The 15,817-nt window shown below is 44.8% G+C and overlaps 2 protein-coding genes across 2 annotated transcripts in view; both read right to left on the reverse strand.

Moving 5' to 3' along the window:
• ube2l3a (ubiquitin-conjugating enzyme E2L 3a) overlaps nucleotides 1-15,817 on the reverse strand; it is a 274,466-nt gene that overhangs the window by 153,449 nt on the left and 105,200 nt on the right. The gene's annotated exons all lie outside the window — the stretch shown is intronic.
• Nucleotides 6,191-9,818, reverse strand: ankrd34ba (ankyrin repeat domain 34Ba; the record flags this gene model as incomplete). Its single annotated transcript, XM_083983899.1, has 3 exons — nucleotides 6,191-6,856; nucleotides 7,910-8,677; nucleotides 9,564-9,818. The coding sequence occupies 3 exons, from the start codon at nucleotides 9,816-9,818 to the stop codon at nucleotides 6,191-6,193; spliced, it is 1,689 nt and encodes a 562-aa protein (XP_083840025.1).

The raw sequence follows: 15,817 nt of genomic DNA on the forward strand, positions 1-15,817 counted from the left end.
ACATGTTATAGTTTGTTTCTTATTTATTTTCTGATAGATTTTGTTTTTTCTATCAGTTTTTTTTAATTACACATGAATCAAATTCTCACTATAATTCAGCAAATTAAACTTTGAGGATAAACCCAGGGACAGGAGAAGTTTATTCACTCATGAACTCACCGTAAGAGCTAAAAATGAGAATAAACAAAAAACGTTGAGCTTATCAAATCGTAGCTTTTTAGTAATTTATACAAACTCAAATCATGTATCTTATAACTCTCCTATAAATTCTGTAATATTTGCCTATCCAAGGCGTACCCAAAGTAAATTGAATGCTGTTCTTGAACTGTTTGGAGAATATGGATGGGCTCGATCTCTTTTGAAAGGTAACACTCTGAAGTTTTTCCCCAAACTGAAAAAATCACTGTAAGTGCTACTATCATTGAGTAATCTAATCTAATCTAATAAACATAAGAACACATTTATATAAATATTTAGCTCATACTAAAGGTCATTTACAGTGGCAGCGATGCACCAGAGGGAGAAGGAGGAGGAGGTTGATCGTATGTGTGTTTGGCAGCCATGTTTTAGCTCCGGTAGCTTCTCTGCAGCGTCGTTTCTGTCAGAACCAACTTTATTGTCCAATCATAAAACACACACACAAGTAATAATAATTAGTTTTCTTTCAATGAACTCACACATAAACACACAACAGAACAACAAAGTCAAGTTGAGTCAGTTTTATTTACAGACTGTATCTGAAAACACACTCACACTGAATCCTATCTTTTATTAAACTCCTGTAGGCTAAATGAAAAGTCTGAACCAACATGGATGGAAACAGAGAATCTACTGTTGTTTGAGCTTCAGTGCAGAGCAGCTTCGTCTTCACACAGTCACAGTGTTTTACACTTTAATCCTGAGGATGAATGAGCCCACATCACTAGACATGACGACTGTTTTAGCCTTTTGTAGCTTGTTGCTTTGTTTTAAACCCTGTTTTCCAGAATAAAGAAGCTAAACTCACCCGAGCAGACACACACACACACACACACACACACACACACACACACACACACACACACACACACACACACACACACACACACACACACACACACACACACACACACACAAGCCGTTTTTCCACTAAAACTAGCGGGTCGACGCGGGTTTTTTAAACGCGGGTCGACCCGCTAACAATCGGCATTTGGCCCCTTTCCCATTGACCAAAATGAGCCGAGTCTGCCCCCCCGCTGAGGGATCAGACAGAGCATAAACCAGTCGCCCCGCTCTCATCCGCGGTGCAAGAGACACACACAGTCATGCCACAGCCGCCCGCCGCGGAGTGTCCGTCCGCCGAGGCAGACTCTCTGGCTGGCTGACCTGGAGCACCAGGACCGCGGAGGACAGAGAGTCTGCTGCGGCCGGATGACGGACGTCCGCGGCACAACACGTCAGTTAAACAGACTGTCGCTATGACAACACAACACGTCAGTTAAACAGACTGTCGCCATGACAACACAACACGTCAGTTAAACAGACTGTCGCTTCTTTTCTTTTCTTCTTTTCTATCGTTTTTGGTCAGTGTTCTCTGATGTTTTGATCCCAGTCTCGGATGAGAGCAGAGCGGAGCAGAGCTTTGTTTTGGTGATATGAGACGCGACCGGCGCGATGACGTAGCGTCACGTAACGCTCAGCGTCGTCACGTAAATTAGCGGGTTGACGCGGGTCTGGCGTTCCCACTGCAAGCCGAGCAGAGCCGAGCCGATTAAAGGTGATTTTAACACGGGTCGACGCGGCTCGGTGCGCCTTTCCCACTGCCACCAAAAGCCGATTGTTAGCGGGTTTAAACGGGTTTTTTGGCCAGTGGGAAAGGGGTAATACATACATACAGAGTGAGTGTAAACAAGTGTGCAAGTGCAATTTGGAAAGTGCAATCTTAAAACTCATGTCCTTACATATTTCTTCACATAATCTGTTTTTTTTCTAAAATATATGGCAGTTTAAGAGCTTTTTTATACATTTAATCTTTATTTTTTCTTTAAAACCCTCTTCATGTTCTCTACTTAACGAGAAAGCAGCTGTAACTCACAGACTTTTTAGTTTGTGATTCAGATTTTTGTAACATTTAGCATTTAGCAAATGCATTTAGCAAACATGCAGGTCTAAAACTATAGAAATCAACATTTTTTTTTTTTACATTAAAGGGATAGTTTAACATTTCCGTAGCGTAGCTCTGAGCAGCTTGCGGCTCTGCTCCGCCGTTCTAGAAATAGCTTGCACCGACAATTAAAGGTAACAAACCTACTATGATAGGGATTATGGCAATTTGACAAAATGTTGAACTATCCCTTTAACGGAACAAATCAGACTCCAGACTAGTTGCTTGGCCTTTTCAGATCGTTGTTTTGGTTTTAAACCTGCAAATTTCACTTTTCATTTGTATTTTCAAGAAAAAAAAAGCTTTGATCAACTGAACAGACACAGTTAGCATCCAGGTTAAAACAACAAAGATGAACAAAACTGTCCAGAAACACGACACTAAGTCGATGCAGATGTGTCAGAATCTCCTCTATGTGGCAGATGTTTGCTAATACTTTCACTATAGCAACTTTTTTTAAGGTGGAAACATGTGATCAGATGAGTTTTTACTTTGTTCTGCAGTTAGAAGACGTTGCACATTGACGACACTCAGCACACTGAAGCAGAGGACGGGAACTACACCATGTGCTGCATATGGTTGTTTTACTGGTTGTTTTTTCTTTCTTTTCCTCTTTGGTTTCCCTCGTTGAGTTTCACTGCGCAGGCGACATCACATAGCAACAGGTTTCACATTAAGGGATACGCCAACATTTTTTTCCCCGTGTCTTGCCCAAGGGGGCAGTTGTCGGTCTGAGAAGTGAAGCTCACTTCCGCATTCAAAAAGCTGCAATCCCCTCGGCTGTCGCTGGGGGCTGGCTCCAGAAGGGAGCAACTCCAATCGAGCCCCATGTTAAAATAGCCGATTTTACAGCTTAAAAAAACATATTTACAGCCTGGTACATTTTATTTTTTTGGTCTCAATCGATAGTTTCTACCCCCGCACACACTCTGAGGGGGGTGAATTTTTTTTAAACTCTACCGTTTTACTATTATTAGGGTTAAAGTTCTGGCCAATCAGGGCGCAGAACCGTTGAGTGACAGGTCCGGCGACCGCTGCTACGAGGCCAGTGGGCGGGCTCTCGGCCGGCCAACGGCCGCACCGCTCCAAATATGGCAAGTAGAATCCAACATGGCGCGGTTCTAACCCCCGTAGTAGCGGCACAAAACAGACTCCCCCAAACCAATGGGTGACGTCACGGTGCTACGGCCATTCTTTTTACAGTCTATGGTCTTGCCTCACTCCAGAGTCCATGACCAGCAGATAGACACCATCCTTTCGACTGTGCGTGCAGTAACAAGGGAGATAGAGCCGTATCGCCGTAATTAGCTTAGCTCAAACACTGGAAGTGTATGGGTAGTGTTAGCCTGCCTCCACCTAAAGTCGCTAATTAGCGTAGCTCAAACACTGGAAGTGTATGGGTAGTGTTAGCCTGCCTCCACCTAAAGTCGCTAATTAGCTTAGCTCAAACACTGGAAGTGTATGGGTAGTGTTAGCCTGCCTCCACCTAAAGTCGCTAATTAGCTTAGCTCAAACACTGGAAGTGTATGGGTAGTGTTAGCCTGCCTCCACCTAAAGTAGCTAATTAGCTTAGCTCAAACACTGGAAGTGTATGGGTAGTGTTAGCCTGCCTCCACCTAAAGTCATCAGAGAAACTCTTCAGCAACTCTAAAGGGAAACCGGCGGGCCGATCTTCGTCTCAGAGAGACAAAACTCTCCGGTAAGGCATCTTGAGCGGTCAAATGCCGCTAACGGGACCAGATCGGTCAAAACGGAGGGTTCTAGCAAAGACGCTTTATTTTGGTTCAAGCTAGCTACATCGAGAGTAGGTTAGCTTCCTATTTCAAAGTAAAAGCACAAATTCTATCGTCATGGTTTTCTGTATGTATAGGGCAACGGGTGTTTTATTTTGTGAAAGTAACGTTTGAGCTAAGCTAATTAGCGACTTTAGGTGGCGGCAGGCTAACACTACCCATACACTTCCAGTGTTTGAGCTAAGCTAATTAGCGACTTCAGGTGGAGGCAGGCTAACACTACCCATACACTTCCAGTGTTTGAGCTAAGCTAATTAGCGACTTTAGGTGGAGGCAGGCTAACACTACCCATACACTTCCAGTGTTTGAGCTAAGCTAATTAGCGACTTTAGGTGGAGGCAGGCTAACACTACCCATACACTTCCAGCGTTTGAGCTAAGCTTTAGCGACTTTAGGTGGCGGCAGGCTAACACTACCCATACACTTCCAGTGTTTGAGCTAAGCTAATTAGCGACTTTAGGTGGAGGCAGGCTAACACTACCCATACACTTCCAGCGTTTGAGCTAAGCTAATTAGTGACTTTAGGTGGAGGCAGGTGTAACGGAGTTAAAAGATAATTTGATTCCACTTGCCATAAAAACTCACCACACAACACAAAAACTTGTTTTTCCTATGGTAATTAAATGCATCACCCCTGCGGATTAGGGTCGTGCACCCCGGGGGGTAGCCGTAGTCGGAGATGCTGTTTCCCTGGTAGGTGCACAAGCTACGAGCTCCGCTATTGTTTCATATTAATTACTTTAATTTCAATGCTAAGGGGTGGTTTAAGTTGTATTTCTTAAAGGGATAGTTCACCCTAGAATGATATTTCGCTCATTATCTACTCACCCTCATGTTGACTAAGGGCTGGAAGAAGTTTCGGAGCCCACCGTCCCTTCTCTGAGTTACAGGGGGTCTTAGCGTAGCAGTGCATTTCAATGCCATGGTAGCAAAGGGACACCAGAGCTCTTCGTAAAAAAAACACACACAAAAAAACATCCAAATACCTCCATGATGCTCGTATGTAATGTCCGTCTTGTGCTGAAGCCCCAAATTGCGGAATTGTCCCGAAAAAAATTAAATAAGTCCACATTCCAAGCATGTTTGTAGCATTAGCTCCCAGTGTTGTTGTCCGGTCTTCCGCTGCCAGCGCGCATGCGCGATGTTCGCACTGAGACTCGAGTCGGTCTCAGTGCTCTCATGTGCTCTTGCGCATGCGCGCTGGCAGCGGAAGACCGGACAACAACACTGGGAGCTAATGCTACAAACATGCTTGGAATGTGGACTTATTTAATTTTTTTCGGGACAATTCCGCAATTTGGGGCTTCAGCACAAGACGGACATTACATACGAGCATCATGGAGGTATTTGGATGTTTTTTTGTGTGTGTTTTTTTTACGAAGAGCTCTGGTGTCCCTTTGCTACCATGGCATTGAAATGCACTGCTACGCTAAGACCCCCTGTAACTCAGAGAAGGGACGGTGGGCTCCGAAACTTCTTCCAGCCCTTAGTCAACATGAGGGTGAGTAGATAATGAGCGAAATATCATTCTAGGGTGAACTATCCCTTTAAGCATATAGCTCCCAAACGGTCAAGCATGTCCTTTTCCATATAAAGTTGACCGTGTTTTTCTTTTATTTCTGTTTACAACATGGCTAGGGTTACATGTGGTAGCTAACCTGCACTTTCCTTTCGGTTTACATTTTTCAGCCGTGTATGTGTGTGTGTGAGAAAAGAAGAGCTGGACTGACTGTAAATGTGGATTTCTCTGCCAGGTCAGTTCATGTGTGCACAATAAACGGCGAGGTTGCCAACGGTGAAGGTCTGACTCGTATGTTAAAACTACACAACGCAAGGATGAGTACCAAAACCGCTACACAGGCTAACACTACCCATACACTTCAGTGTTTGAGCTAAGCTAATTAGCGACTTTAGGTGGAGGCAGGCTAACACTACCTATACACTTCAGTGTTTGAGCTAAGCTAATTAGTGACTTTAGGTGGAGGCAGGCTAACACTACCCATACACTTCCAGTGTTTGAGCTAAGCTAATTAGCGACTTTAGGTGGAGGCAGGCTAACACTACCCATACACTTCCAGTGTTTGAGCTAAGCTAATTACGGCGATACGGCTCTATCTCCCTTGTTACTGCACGCACAGTGGAAAGGATGGTGTCTATCTGCTGGTCATGGACTCGGGAGTGAGACAAGACACGGAAAAAAAAAAAAAAATGTTGGTGTAATGTATCCCTTTAAAACACAGTGATGGGCCGGAGCTCAGGCGGTGGTTTTGAACTGCTCGGTCTGCATCGAGTGTCTCCTCAACAGCATCCTCCTGGTCAGCTCCTTGGGTTGTCCCGGAGGAGCCGAGGGGAGGAAGTGTTTTAGACCCGACTCTTTGTAGGCGTTAAGGACGGTGGTGGCGTTGTTGGAGGAGTTGTTGAGGGTCAGAGGGGGCAGCGACCTCGGTCTGGCCTGGTGGGAGGAGCTGCTGCTGCTGCTGTGGTCCAACAAGAAGGCGCCCGAGCCTCGACGTTCGAACCCCGACAACACTCCTCTCCGGTTGGGGCCGCCGGACTCTCTGGAGCCCAAGGTGCTGGAGCAGCGTAGCGGCGCCAGCTTCTTCACCTCCGTCGGGTCTCCTTTATTGGCTCTCTGCTCGGCTTCAGGGAGGTTGTGGACGTCCACGGCGGCGGCGAGCTGCGGGTCAGAGCTGTAGATGTCTGCAGTACCCAGTTTGCGCCTCTGGATGATGCTGTGAAGGCTCGATGAGGAGGCCATGTTGTTGTAGAGCGGAGCGCCGTGGTTTCTGCCGCCAGCAGCCAGCGAGGAGAAGGAGGAGGAGGAAGAGGAGGAGGCGGCCATTGCATCCGTTCCAAGGTTTTCAGAGTGGAGGTTGGGATGGGAGGCCGAGTGAGGCGACATGAGGCCGGGTAACGAGATCTTTTAAGATAAGATAAGATAAGATATACTTTATTGTCCCAGAGGGAAATTCATTGGGGCGCATGACGTCTGTCCGACTACCCATTTCTCCAACCATACATTTCTTTATTTTTGCGTCCATTAGTCCGACCTCCCACTTCTCCGACTTAAGTAGCCCTAACCCTTAACCTTACCCTAAACCTAACCTTAACACTGTAGAATGGGTAGTCGGAGAAATGAGCCGTCGGACTTTTGGACAGTCGGACTGACGTATGCTCCCCAATTCATTGTGGGCAGAAGTGCAGACTGTAGACTGAATCGCCTTACGAACAGACACAACACAGGAAACACAATGTGGTAGCACACAACAGCCACATGACAACAACATCACAGTACAAGCACATGATAACGACAGAGCACCAAACGTACGATGACACAGTAGCAGCGAGAGCAAGAAGGACAGACAGCACCAATATAGACAATAATAATAAACTATTGCACAACCCGATACTTGCTAAAATATACAAGAACAACACAGCATACAAGAGTAGGGAGCGTACCTATGTTCCCCGGGTCCTATGTTTCCCTATAGGGGGGGCGTTTTTACCAAAAAGGGTCCTATGTTCCCCGGTCGCAATACATACTGGGGAACATAGGACCCTTTTTCAAAAAAAGGGTCCTATGTTCCCCGCTGTTGCTGGTCGATGGACTCTCTCTCTCTATCTGGCCTGTCTAGCCTCTACCTGGTCTTTTTACTAAACTTAACCAACTCCTTTCTTCATTGCCTAAACCCAACCAATGGGACAATTACACTTCTCACTCAAAGTCACAACTCAACTTCTCACTCAAAAATAGGCAAAAATATGCCAAGTCACAACTCAACTTCCAGGTATGGGACCAAAAATTGCATGTTCCCCGGGTCCTTTTGGGGAAAAGCGGGGAACATAGGACCTTTTTTTTAGAAAAAGGGTTCTATGTTCCCCTGTCCCATACAAAGTGGGAAACATAGGGATGATCCCCAAGAGTAAGAGCAAATAATTTGAACAGTACTAATAATAAAAGATAGGGCAGCACCTTTTCTGCAGGATGCTCGGCGCAGTCGTCCTTGCCCGCTCCCTCTGCTCCTCTACCCCTTGCCGGTCGCCCTTCGTACCACTTGAAGCCGTCCATTTTGGGGACTCTAAAGGAAAGGTCCTCGGTTTGTTGGTGGTGGAAGTCTCGGCTGCTCTGTGGAGACGAAGCTCCATGATGCTGCTGCTGCTGCTGCTGCTGCCCGGCGGCGAGCAGAGACGATGGGATCTTCAGCCACGGCTCAGAGTTGAGTCTCAGGAGAGGCTGCTGCTGCTGCAGTCCCCTGGCCGCCGCTGCTGCTTGGCTGAGGCCGCGCAGCCGCGACGGGGAGCAGGGATGGGAGCTGACGCCTTCTTTAAAGGAGAAGACGGGCTTCGGAGGACACAAGGAGGAGGAAGAGGAGGAGCTGCACTGAGGGGAAGTCATGAGCTGGATGTCTGAAGGAGACGCGGGAGCTGCCGGGGTCGTTTTGTCGGTCCGATCGGAAAGAGGACCGAGGGGAGGAATGCCGAGGTACTGCTTGGCTTGCAGCTTCCCACACGGGAGCTTGTCGGTGTTTATGATGATCACCTCCTTCCCTTTGGCTTTGCAGGTGTCCAGCAGCAGCCTGAGGACCGTCCAGTCCCCGGCCATGACCGAGTAGACCAGCGCCGACGTCCCCGACTGGTCCTCCAGACCGATGTCGGCCCCGTTGGCGAGCAGCAGCGACACCACCGCGGTGCCGGCGTGCTCCTGGCAGGCGTGCATCAGCGCTGAGCGACCCTCCTTGTCCTGGATGTAGGGAATGGGATGTCACCATTACTTGTTTTCACAATTAATCGCGGTATTAAACGGCACAATTAAGTAAGGGATAATGTATAGTTCGGAGGTTCGCGTCGGGGTTCCATACAACCTGTCGGGGTTTATTTCTCCATAACAACCGACCAGCTATACATTATCCCGCTTAGAACACGGCCTACGAGTAAAATAATTAATTTGAAACATAATGTTGATCAAAATACGACTTTGATCGATTTATAATTGCATAATTTAGCGAATCTGCAAGACCGGTCACTTCCGCTGTTTTGCTGAGCCTCCTCCCATTCGTGCATTTGAAGCCTTTGATAATCAATCAGTGGATCAATGGATTACCATACACGTGTTACGATGTGTGTAGTCGTATCTGTCATAAACAAGAGATTAACTTTACTGTTTACGGGGTGCGTTTGTGTGGCGGAGTCGTGGTGCCACTGAGACGAGAGGAGAGCTGTGACACTGGGTTATAACAAGCTACAAGTCATTTATCTAACATCACAGTAGGCTACTGAAGCTGTTTAATGACGATAAAGTTTCTCTTTACTGTAAGCTGGTAATGTTTTGATTCACTGATTGATGAGTGATTGCTCCTCCAGTCGGCCATTGCTAGGGACTCCATAGCATAATTACAATAATGTAATTATATTTTACGCATTCATAGTGTTGCCAAATTAATTAATGCAGAATAATCGTGATTATTTCTCTGACCATAATCGTAGCTACCATTTGTAAATGTGTAATGGTAAGATAAGATAAGATAATACTTTATTGTCAGATCACTCTGAAATTTGTCTTGCGTCCCATGACGTCCAAGTTTCACACAAATAATAACAAATTTTTTTTTTTTGGTGACATCACCTACCTGGATGTTGGGGTCGGCTCCTTTCTCCAGGAGGAACTGGACCAGTTTGAGGCGGCTGGCGCTCTGGGCGTCGCTGTGCGGCGTGGTGCAGGCCACCATCAGCGGCGTCAGGCCCTGGCCGTCGCTCTCGTTGATGTAGGCGCCGCCCTCGAGCAGCAGCCGCGTGAGGCGAAGCCGCCGCAGGAACACAGCCTTCAGGAGGGGGTTAGCAGAGTCCATGGCCACCGCAGCAGCGCTACAGCCCTCAGCCTCCATCACCTCTAGGTCCCAGTGGTTCTGGAGATGGAGATGTAGTAGGACAGGATTCTGTGGAGAAACAACAAGACACAAACAAGAGTCATGCAGAAGTAAATCAGCTGCACACAGGATTTCTTACTGGTGAAAATCCCCAAGAAGACACACATGAACTCATTTGTGTTTTTCATTTCTCCAGCAGTTTCCCCTTTGTCTTTGCCTTTGTGTTGCTGGGCTTGTTAGTGAAGGCAAGGCAATTTTATTTGTCTAGTTTAGGTGGTAGTACTGAGGATAGAAGCACTTAGCCTATAGCATGTTGCATGGAAATGATGGGAGCGTACCTACGTATGTTCGCAATGCATACCGGGGAACATAGGACCCTTTTTCTGATAAAAATGGGCTTATGTTCCCCGCTGTTGCCAGTCAATGGACTCTACTTATCTGGACTCTGTATCTTTCTGGCCTGTCTAGCCCTTAACCAACTCCTTTCTTCATTGCCTAAACCCAACCAATGGGACAATTCCATTTCTTGCTGAGAGTCACAAGTCAACTTCTCATTCAGAAATAGGCAAAAATCTGCAAAGTCACAACTCCACTTCCAGGTATGGGACCAAAAATTGAATGTTCCCCGGGTCCTTTTGGGGAAAAGAGGGGAACATAGAACCCTTTTGATAGTGAGTTTTAGCTAACTTTAGTGATCTGTTAGTGAAGGGAGGTGCAGGTGCTGTCAACATGCTAGGAAGGTTAGCATGTTAGTTAGCTTAGTAGGACTAGTTTACTTCTTTAACATGTATGACTGTCCTCTCATTGATGATGACGGTAATTAAAATTGGGGTACGCAGGAAAAACAAATCCTGCCTATACCAGCTTTAACGGGAGTGTATCTATGTTCCTGTAGGCTATGCTCCCCCAGGTCCTATGTTCCCCCTTTTTCAAAAAAATTGTCGTATGTTCCCCGCTGTTGCCAGTCAATGGACCTGGTCTTTTTTTTTTTACTAAACTCCTCTCTTCATTGTCTGAACCCGACCAATGGGACAACGCAACTTCTCACTCAAAAATAGGCAAAAATCTGCAAAGTCACAACTCCACTTCCAGGTATGGAAGACTAAAAATTGCGTCCTTTTGGTTAAAAGCGGGGAAAAAGGTTCTACTGTATGTTCCCAGTCACCTACAAAGCAGCTGGGATGACCCAGCTTTAAAGGGATAGTTCAACATTTTGTCCTACTGGCCCATTGCCATAATCCCTATAGTCATAGCAATAGGTTCGTTACCTTTAATTGTCGTAGCGTAGCTCTGAGCAGCTCACGGCTCTGCTCCGCCGTTCTAAAAACAACTTGCACCGACAATTAAAGGTAACGAACCTACTGCTATGACTATAGGGATTATGGCAACTATCCCTTTAACTGAATAGCTTTAACAGCATGTTGAAGTGACAGATATTTTCTGGTGTTTTAGCTCTTTGGTGAGCTAACAACTTTTAAATCTTTTTCCTGTTTCTTATTGATTATTTTCTGTAGTTATTCTATGTAGCCTACCTAATGTATTTATTTAAAAGCACTCATTCACACCCCCACCTTGCAGTCATGTCTAACACCTTCACCTTTTCAATGTAAAGCCTGTGCATGTGCATGTCCTGTCATGTCGACTGCTGCTATTTTCTCCTGCTATAGAACATGTTTTAGAGCTGGTTGGTTTGGTTCATATGAGTCATGTCATTTAAGGCGTGTGAGTGTGAAGGCAGAACATGTGTTTGTCTCTGTCTGCAGATAGGAGCTATCCATCCATCCATCCATCCATCCATCCATCCATCCATCCATCCATCCATCCATCCATCCATCCATCCATCCATCCATCCATCCATCCAACAGTTGTTTTACATGCACTCGTCCTCTGCAGCACCAGCCGCTCTCTCTCTCTCAGCCTTTGTGCTATTTGTCCTTGGTTCTGTCTCCACGAGAGCAGCTAAGGTGGAAGCTAGCGACGTCTCAGACAGTCACATAACAGTTTCCTGCTGCATGAGTCACCTGGAGGCTGCAGAACAACTCAAACACAGCACGGATTAGTAAAACACAACGATCTGGGAAATAAAGAGCTCATTTTGTGTTTGTGTCTGAGATGAAGCAACAACAGCAGCAGCCACATGGTGTTTATGTGTGTGTGTGTGTGCACATCCTATAGATGTTCAGGATTGGCTGAATAAATCACAGCTGTTGACTATAGGTGCACTACACCACCACATGCTGTATGTCTGTGACAGCTCACATGTGCCATTGTTCACTGCAGCATGAGCACATAATGGTCAGTGCCCTGCATCTCTCACACGTATTTATAGCACTTTCTCCTTTATGTTCTCTGTTCTCAGACACGTGTGGGAAATTTTGCATTTTTCCTTTATTATACAATTCCTTTCTGTTGATCCAAACGCCTGATGCATCTTTTACTTTATTTGTTTATTTGAATGGGACAGTGCACATTATGCCGGATTATAGCAAGATGCTAATTTCCCATAAACATAAAAACAGTTCTATAACAGTTCACATTACACACAATAATGTAGACAACACAAAAAGACAAAAAGGCGACTATGACATAGAATAACATATTTACAAACACATTCCACAGGTAGGGGCCATAAATGGTAAATGGTAAATGGTCTGTATTTATATAGCGCTTTTACTATACCTGAACGATACCCAAAGCGCTTTACAGTCCATTGCATTCACCCATAAGAGTTTAGTTCTCAGTTTAGTTCATCTATGTCTATCATCTATATACTTCTGATTGTTTATATGCTTATTAATATGCATATAAGTAGCTTACTAGCTCCTTATTAGTAATTATTAATCACATATTAACACCTCATTCTACCTTTATTACACCATCAATTAAGATTTTTCCTGATATTAACTCCTAATTATGGCATATTCATTGTAAATTAATGCATTAATGCTACTAATTCAGAGTGATTGTATGTTTATTTGTATATTTTGTTTTCTTTAGTATAATATTATATTCTACTGTTAACTATAGCCTAGGTGGAGGCACCTGATAAGCTCCTTAGGTTTTCGACTCTTCCTGCACTTTAAATTGCTAAATTGTTACTTTTACTTGTGTAATTTTTAACTGTGCAAATAAATAAAATCTAAAGATAATGTGCATAAAGTGCTGGGTTAAAGTGACGAGTGCATATAGGTACCAGGTTTTATTGCACAATGCCCTATAGAATATAACTGCTAGATAGTATCGCACATCAGTTTAAAGTGCCAGGTTGTGTTGCACGATGCCCATTACACCCAGTTGCACAAGCAGAAGTGTGTAGATATTGCACAAAGTGTAATATACAATTGTATTATGTAAGTAGGCTACTAGTAAAACCAAAATGACATACACAAAAACATTGTGTATAATAGTAGTTGTTATCTACAGGTAACAGGTGGTTGCGTGTCTGGTTTGCTTGTAACTCTGCTTTTATCTTCCTCCTCCTCCTCTCAGCTCTGTTGTTGTAAACTATGTGTTTCATTGATTGGCCTGTTCCCTCATCACCATGAACACACACTCTGCAGCTACAGCTCAGAGAGACATGAAGCAGGCGTACATCCATCCCTGCACGACAACACTGAAGACACAACAACAACTGTTCTTACAATCTGTGCAGCTCCGTCCACAGTCAAACCAAGTGTTGTGTAGCTATTAAAACCAGAAGAAGTCAGTGCTGCTGCAGGATGTGTTGTTGTTGTGTGTGTGCATGTTGTGATGTCGGCCCTGAGCGCTCAGGGTCGTTGTGTTGCAGCAGCGTGTTGAAGACGTAGCTACACACCGTCGCCGTCAGACACGACATGTTGTCTGTCGCTGCCTCGTCAGTCACACGTCAGAGAGCAACAGCAGCAGCTGCAGCAGAGAGGTGGAGGTGTGTGAGACCAAACAGCAGCTGCAGCAGCTGCAGCAGCAGCAGCAGCAGCAGCAGCTGAGAGGTGGAGGTGTGTGAGACCAAACAGCAGCTGCAGCAGCATGGTCGGTCGGTCAGAGAGGTGGAGGTGTCAGACATCACTGCTGCTGCACATTCAACACTTAAATCTTTAGCCTTTTGTGCAGACGTCCATTCTTCATGTTCTCGTTGGACTTAAAAGTTTACTAAACTGCATTTTAATCTTTCAAACTTTGCACCTCTTGTCTGAACTTTTACTGAACTCTTACCTTTATTATATTCGGTAACACTTTAGATTAGGGAACACATATTCACCATTAACTAGGTGCTTATTAATATGCATATAAGTAGCTTACTAGCTCCTTTTTAGTAATTATTAAGCACCTATTAACACCTTATTCTACCTCTATTACACCATGAATTAAGATTTTTCCTGATATTAACTCCTAATTATCGCTTATTCATTGTAAATGAATGCATTGTTGTTTCTGAATAATGATGTGAATAACCAGTGGGTTATTGGGGCAGTGGCACAAGAATAGTAATTCTTCCTTTATCACTCTGAATTAGTAGCATTAATGCATTAATTTACAATGAATAAGCCATAATTAGGAGTTAATATCAGGAAAAATCTTAATTCATTATGTAATAGAGGTAGAATTAAGGTAATACGTGCTTAATAATTACTAATAAGGAGCTAGTAACCTACTTTGCATATTAATAAGCACCTAGGTAAAGGTGAATATGTGTTCCCTAATCTAAAGTGTTACCTCCAGTCAGGACTCTTCATGCAGCTGCACTATCAGGTTAAAAACTCACTTTATCTGATGCTTTGGTTTAGTTTTGCAAATACCTGCAAAACATTTAGCATCCCAGCTGAACATGGTAAAGTGAGCCTTGTGACTGTTAGCGTGTTAGCAGCAGCTCAACTCCTTCCTGCATCCGGCCTCACAGAGCTGCTGCTAACGCCGTTAAATCATGAGCTGGACCGGTATTCACTCTTTATATTTGGTCTTTCATGGATTATTTTAAATAAATCTAAATGCCACATGTAGGAATCAGCTGTGGATCTTTCTGTTGCATGAAGAGAAGACGACATGACTCATGACTGACCAGGAACCAGCAGCCGAACATCGCACACACACACACACCTACATTTACATTTACTATCTGAAAGTCAACATTGTAAATCATTTACTGATAAACTACTAGTTTTTTTTAGATTTTGTTCAGTCACTTAAAATAATAATTGAACTTATGATCCCAGTAAACGACGGCCTCTCGTCTCTGTTCTTGTACTTTTGGACCTCAGTGCTGCATTCGACACCATCGACCACAGCATCCTGCTGCAGAGACTAGATCATGAAATAGGGATTAAAGGGCCCGCCCTGAAATGGTTTAAGTCATACTTATCTGACAGGTTTCAATTTGTTAATGTTAATAACGACCATTCAGAGTATAGCAGAGTTACGCATGGTGTACCGCAGGGTTCAGTCTTAGGGCCAATCCTCTTCATTCTTTACATGCTCCCATTAGGTGGCATCATCCGGAAGCACTCAATCAATTTTCACTGTTATGCGGATGATACGCAACTCTACTTGTCCATGGAGCCAGATGACAGAAGCCGGCTCATCAATCTGCAAGACTGTCTGAAAGACATTAGATCCTGGATGTCCTCTAACTTCTTGCTACTGAATTCAGATAAAACTGAGGTCATTGTGTTTGGACCTAAACATCTCAGGGACACTTTCTCTGATCAGATCGCTACTCTAGATGGCATCACCCTGACCCCGAGTACAACCGCGCGGAACCTTGGAGTCATTTTTGACCAGGACCTTTCCTTTAGCTCCCACATAAAACATGTGACTAGGACCGCCTTCTTCCATCTGCGCAGTATCACTAAGATTAGGAATATCCTCTCCCAGAGTGATGCTGAGAAACTAGTGCATGCATTTATCACTTCTAGGCTAGACTACTGCAACTCTCTCCTGTCAGGATGTCCGAAAAACTCTCTAAAGAGTCTCCAGCTGGTCCAGAATGCCGCAGCGAGAGTTTTGACAGGAGTTAGGAAGAGAGAGCACATCTCTCCACTGGC

The sequence above is a fragment of the Trachurus trachurus genome (genome assembly GCF_905171665.1).
Source record: "Trachurus trachurus genome assembly, chromosome: 12".
NCBI lineage: Eukaryota > Metazoa > Chordata > Actinopteri > Carangiformes > Carangidae > Trachurus > Trachurus trachurus.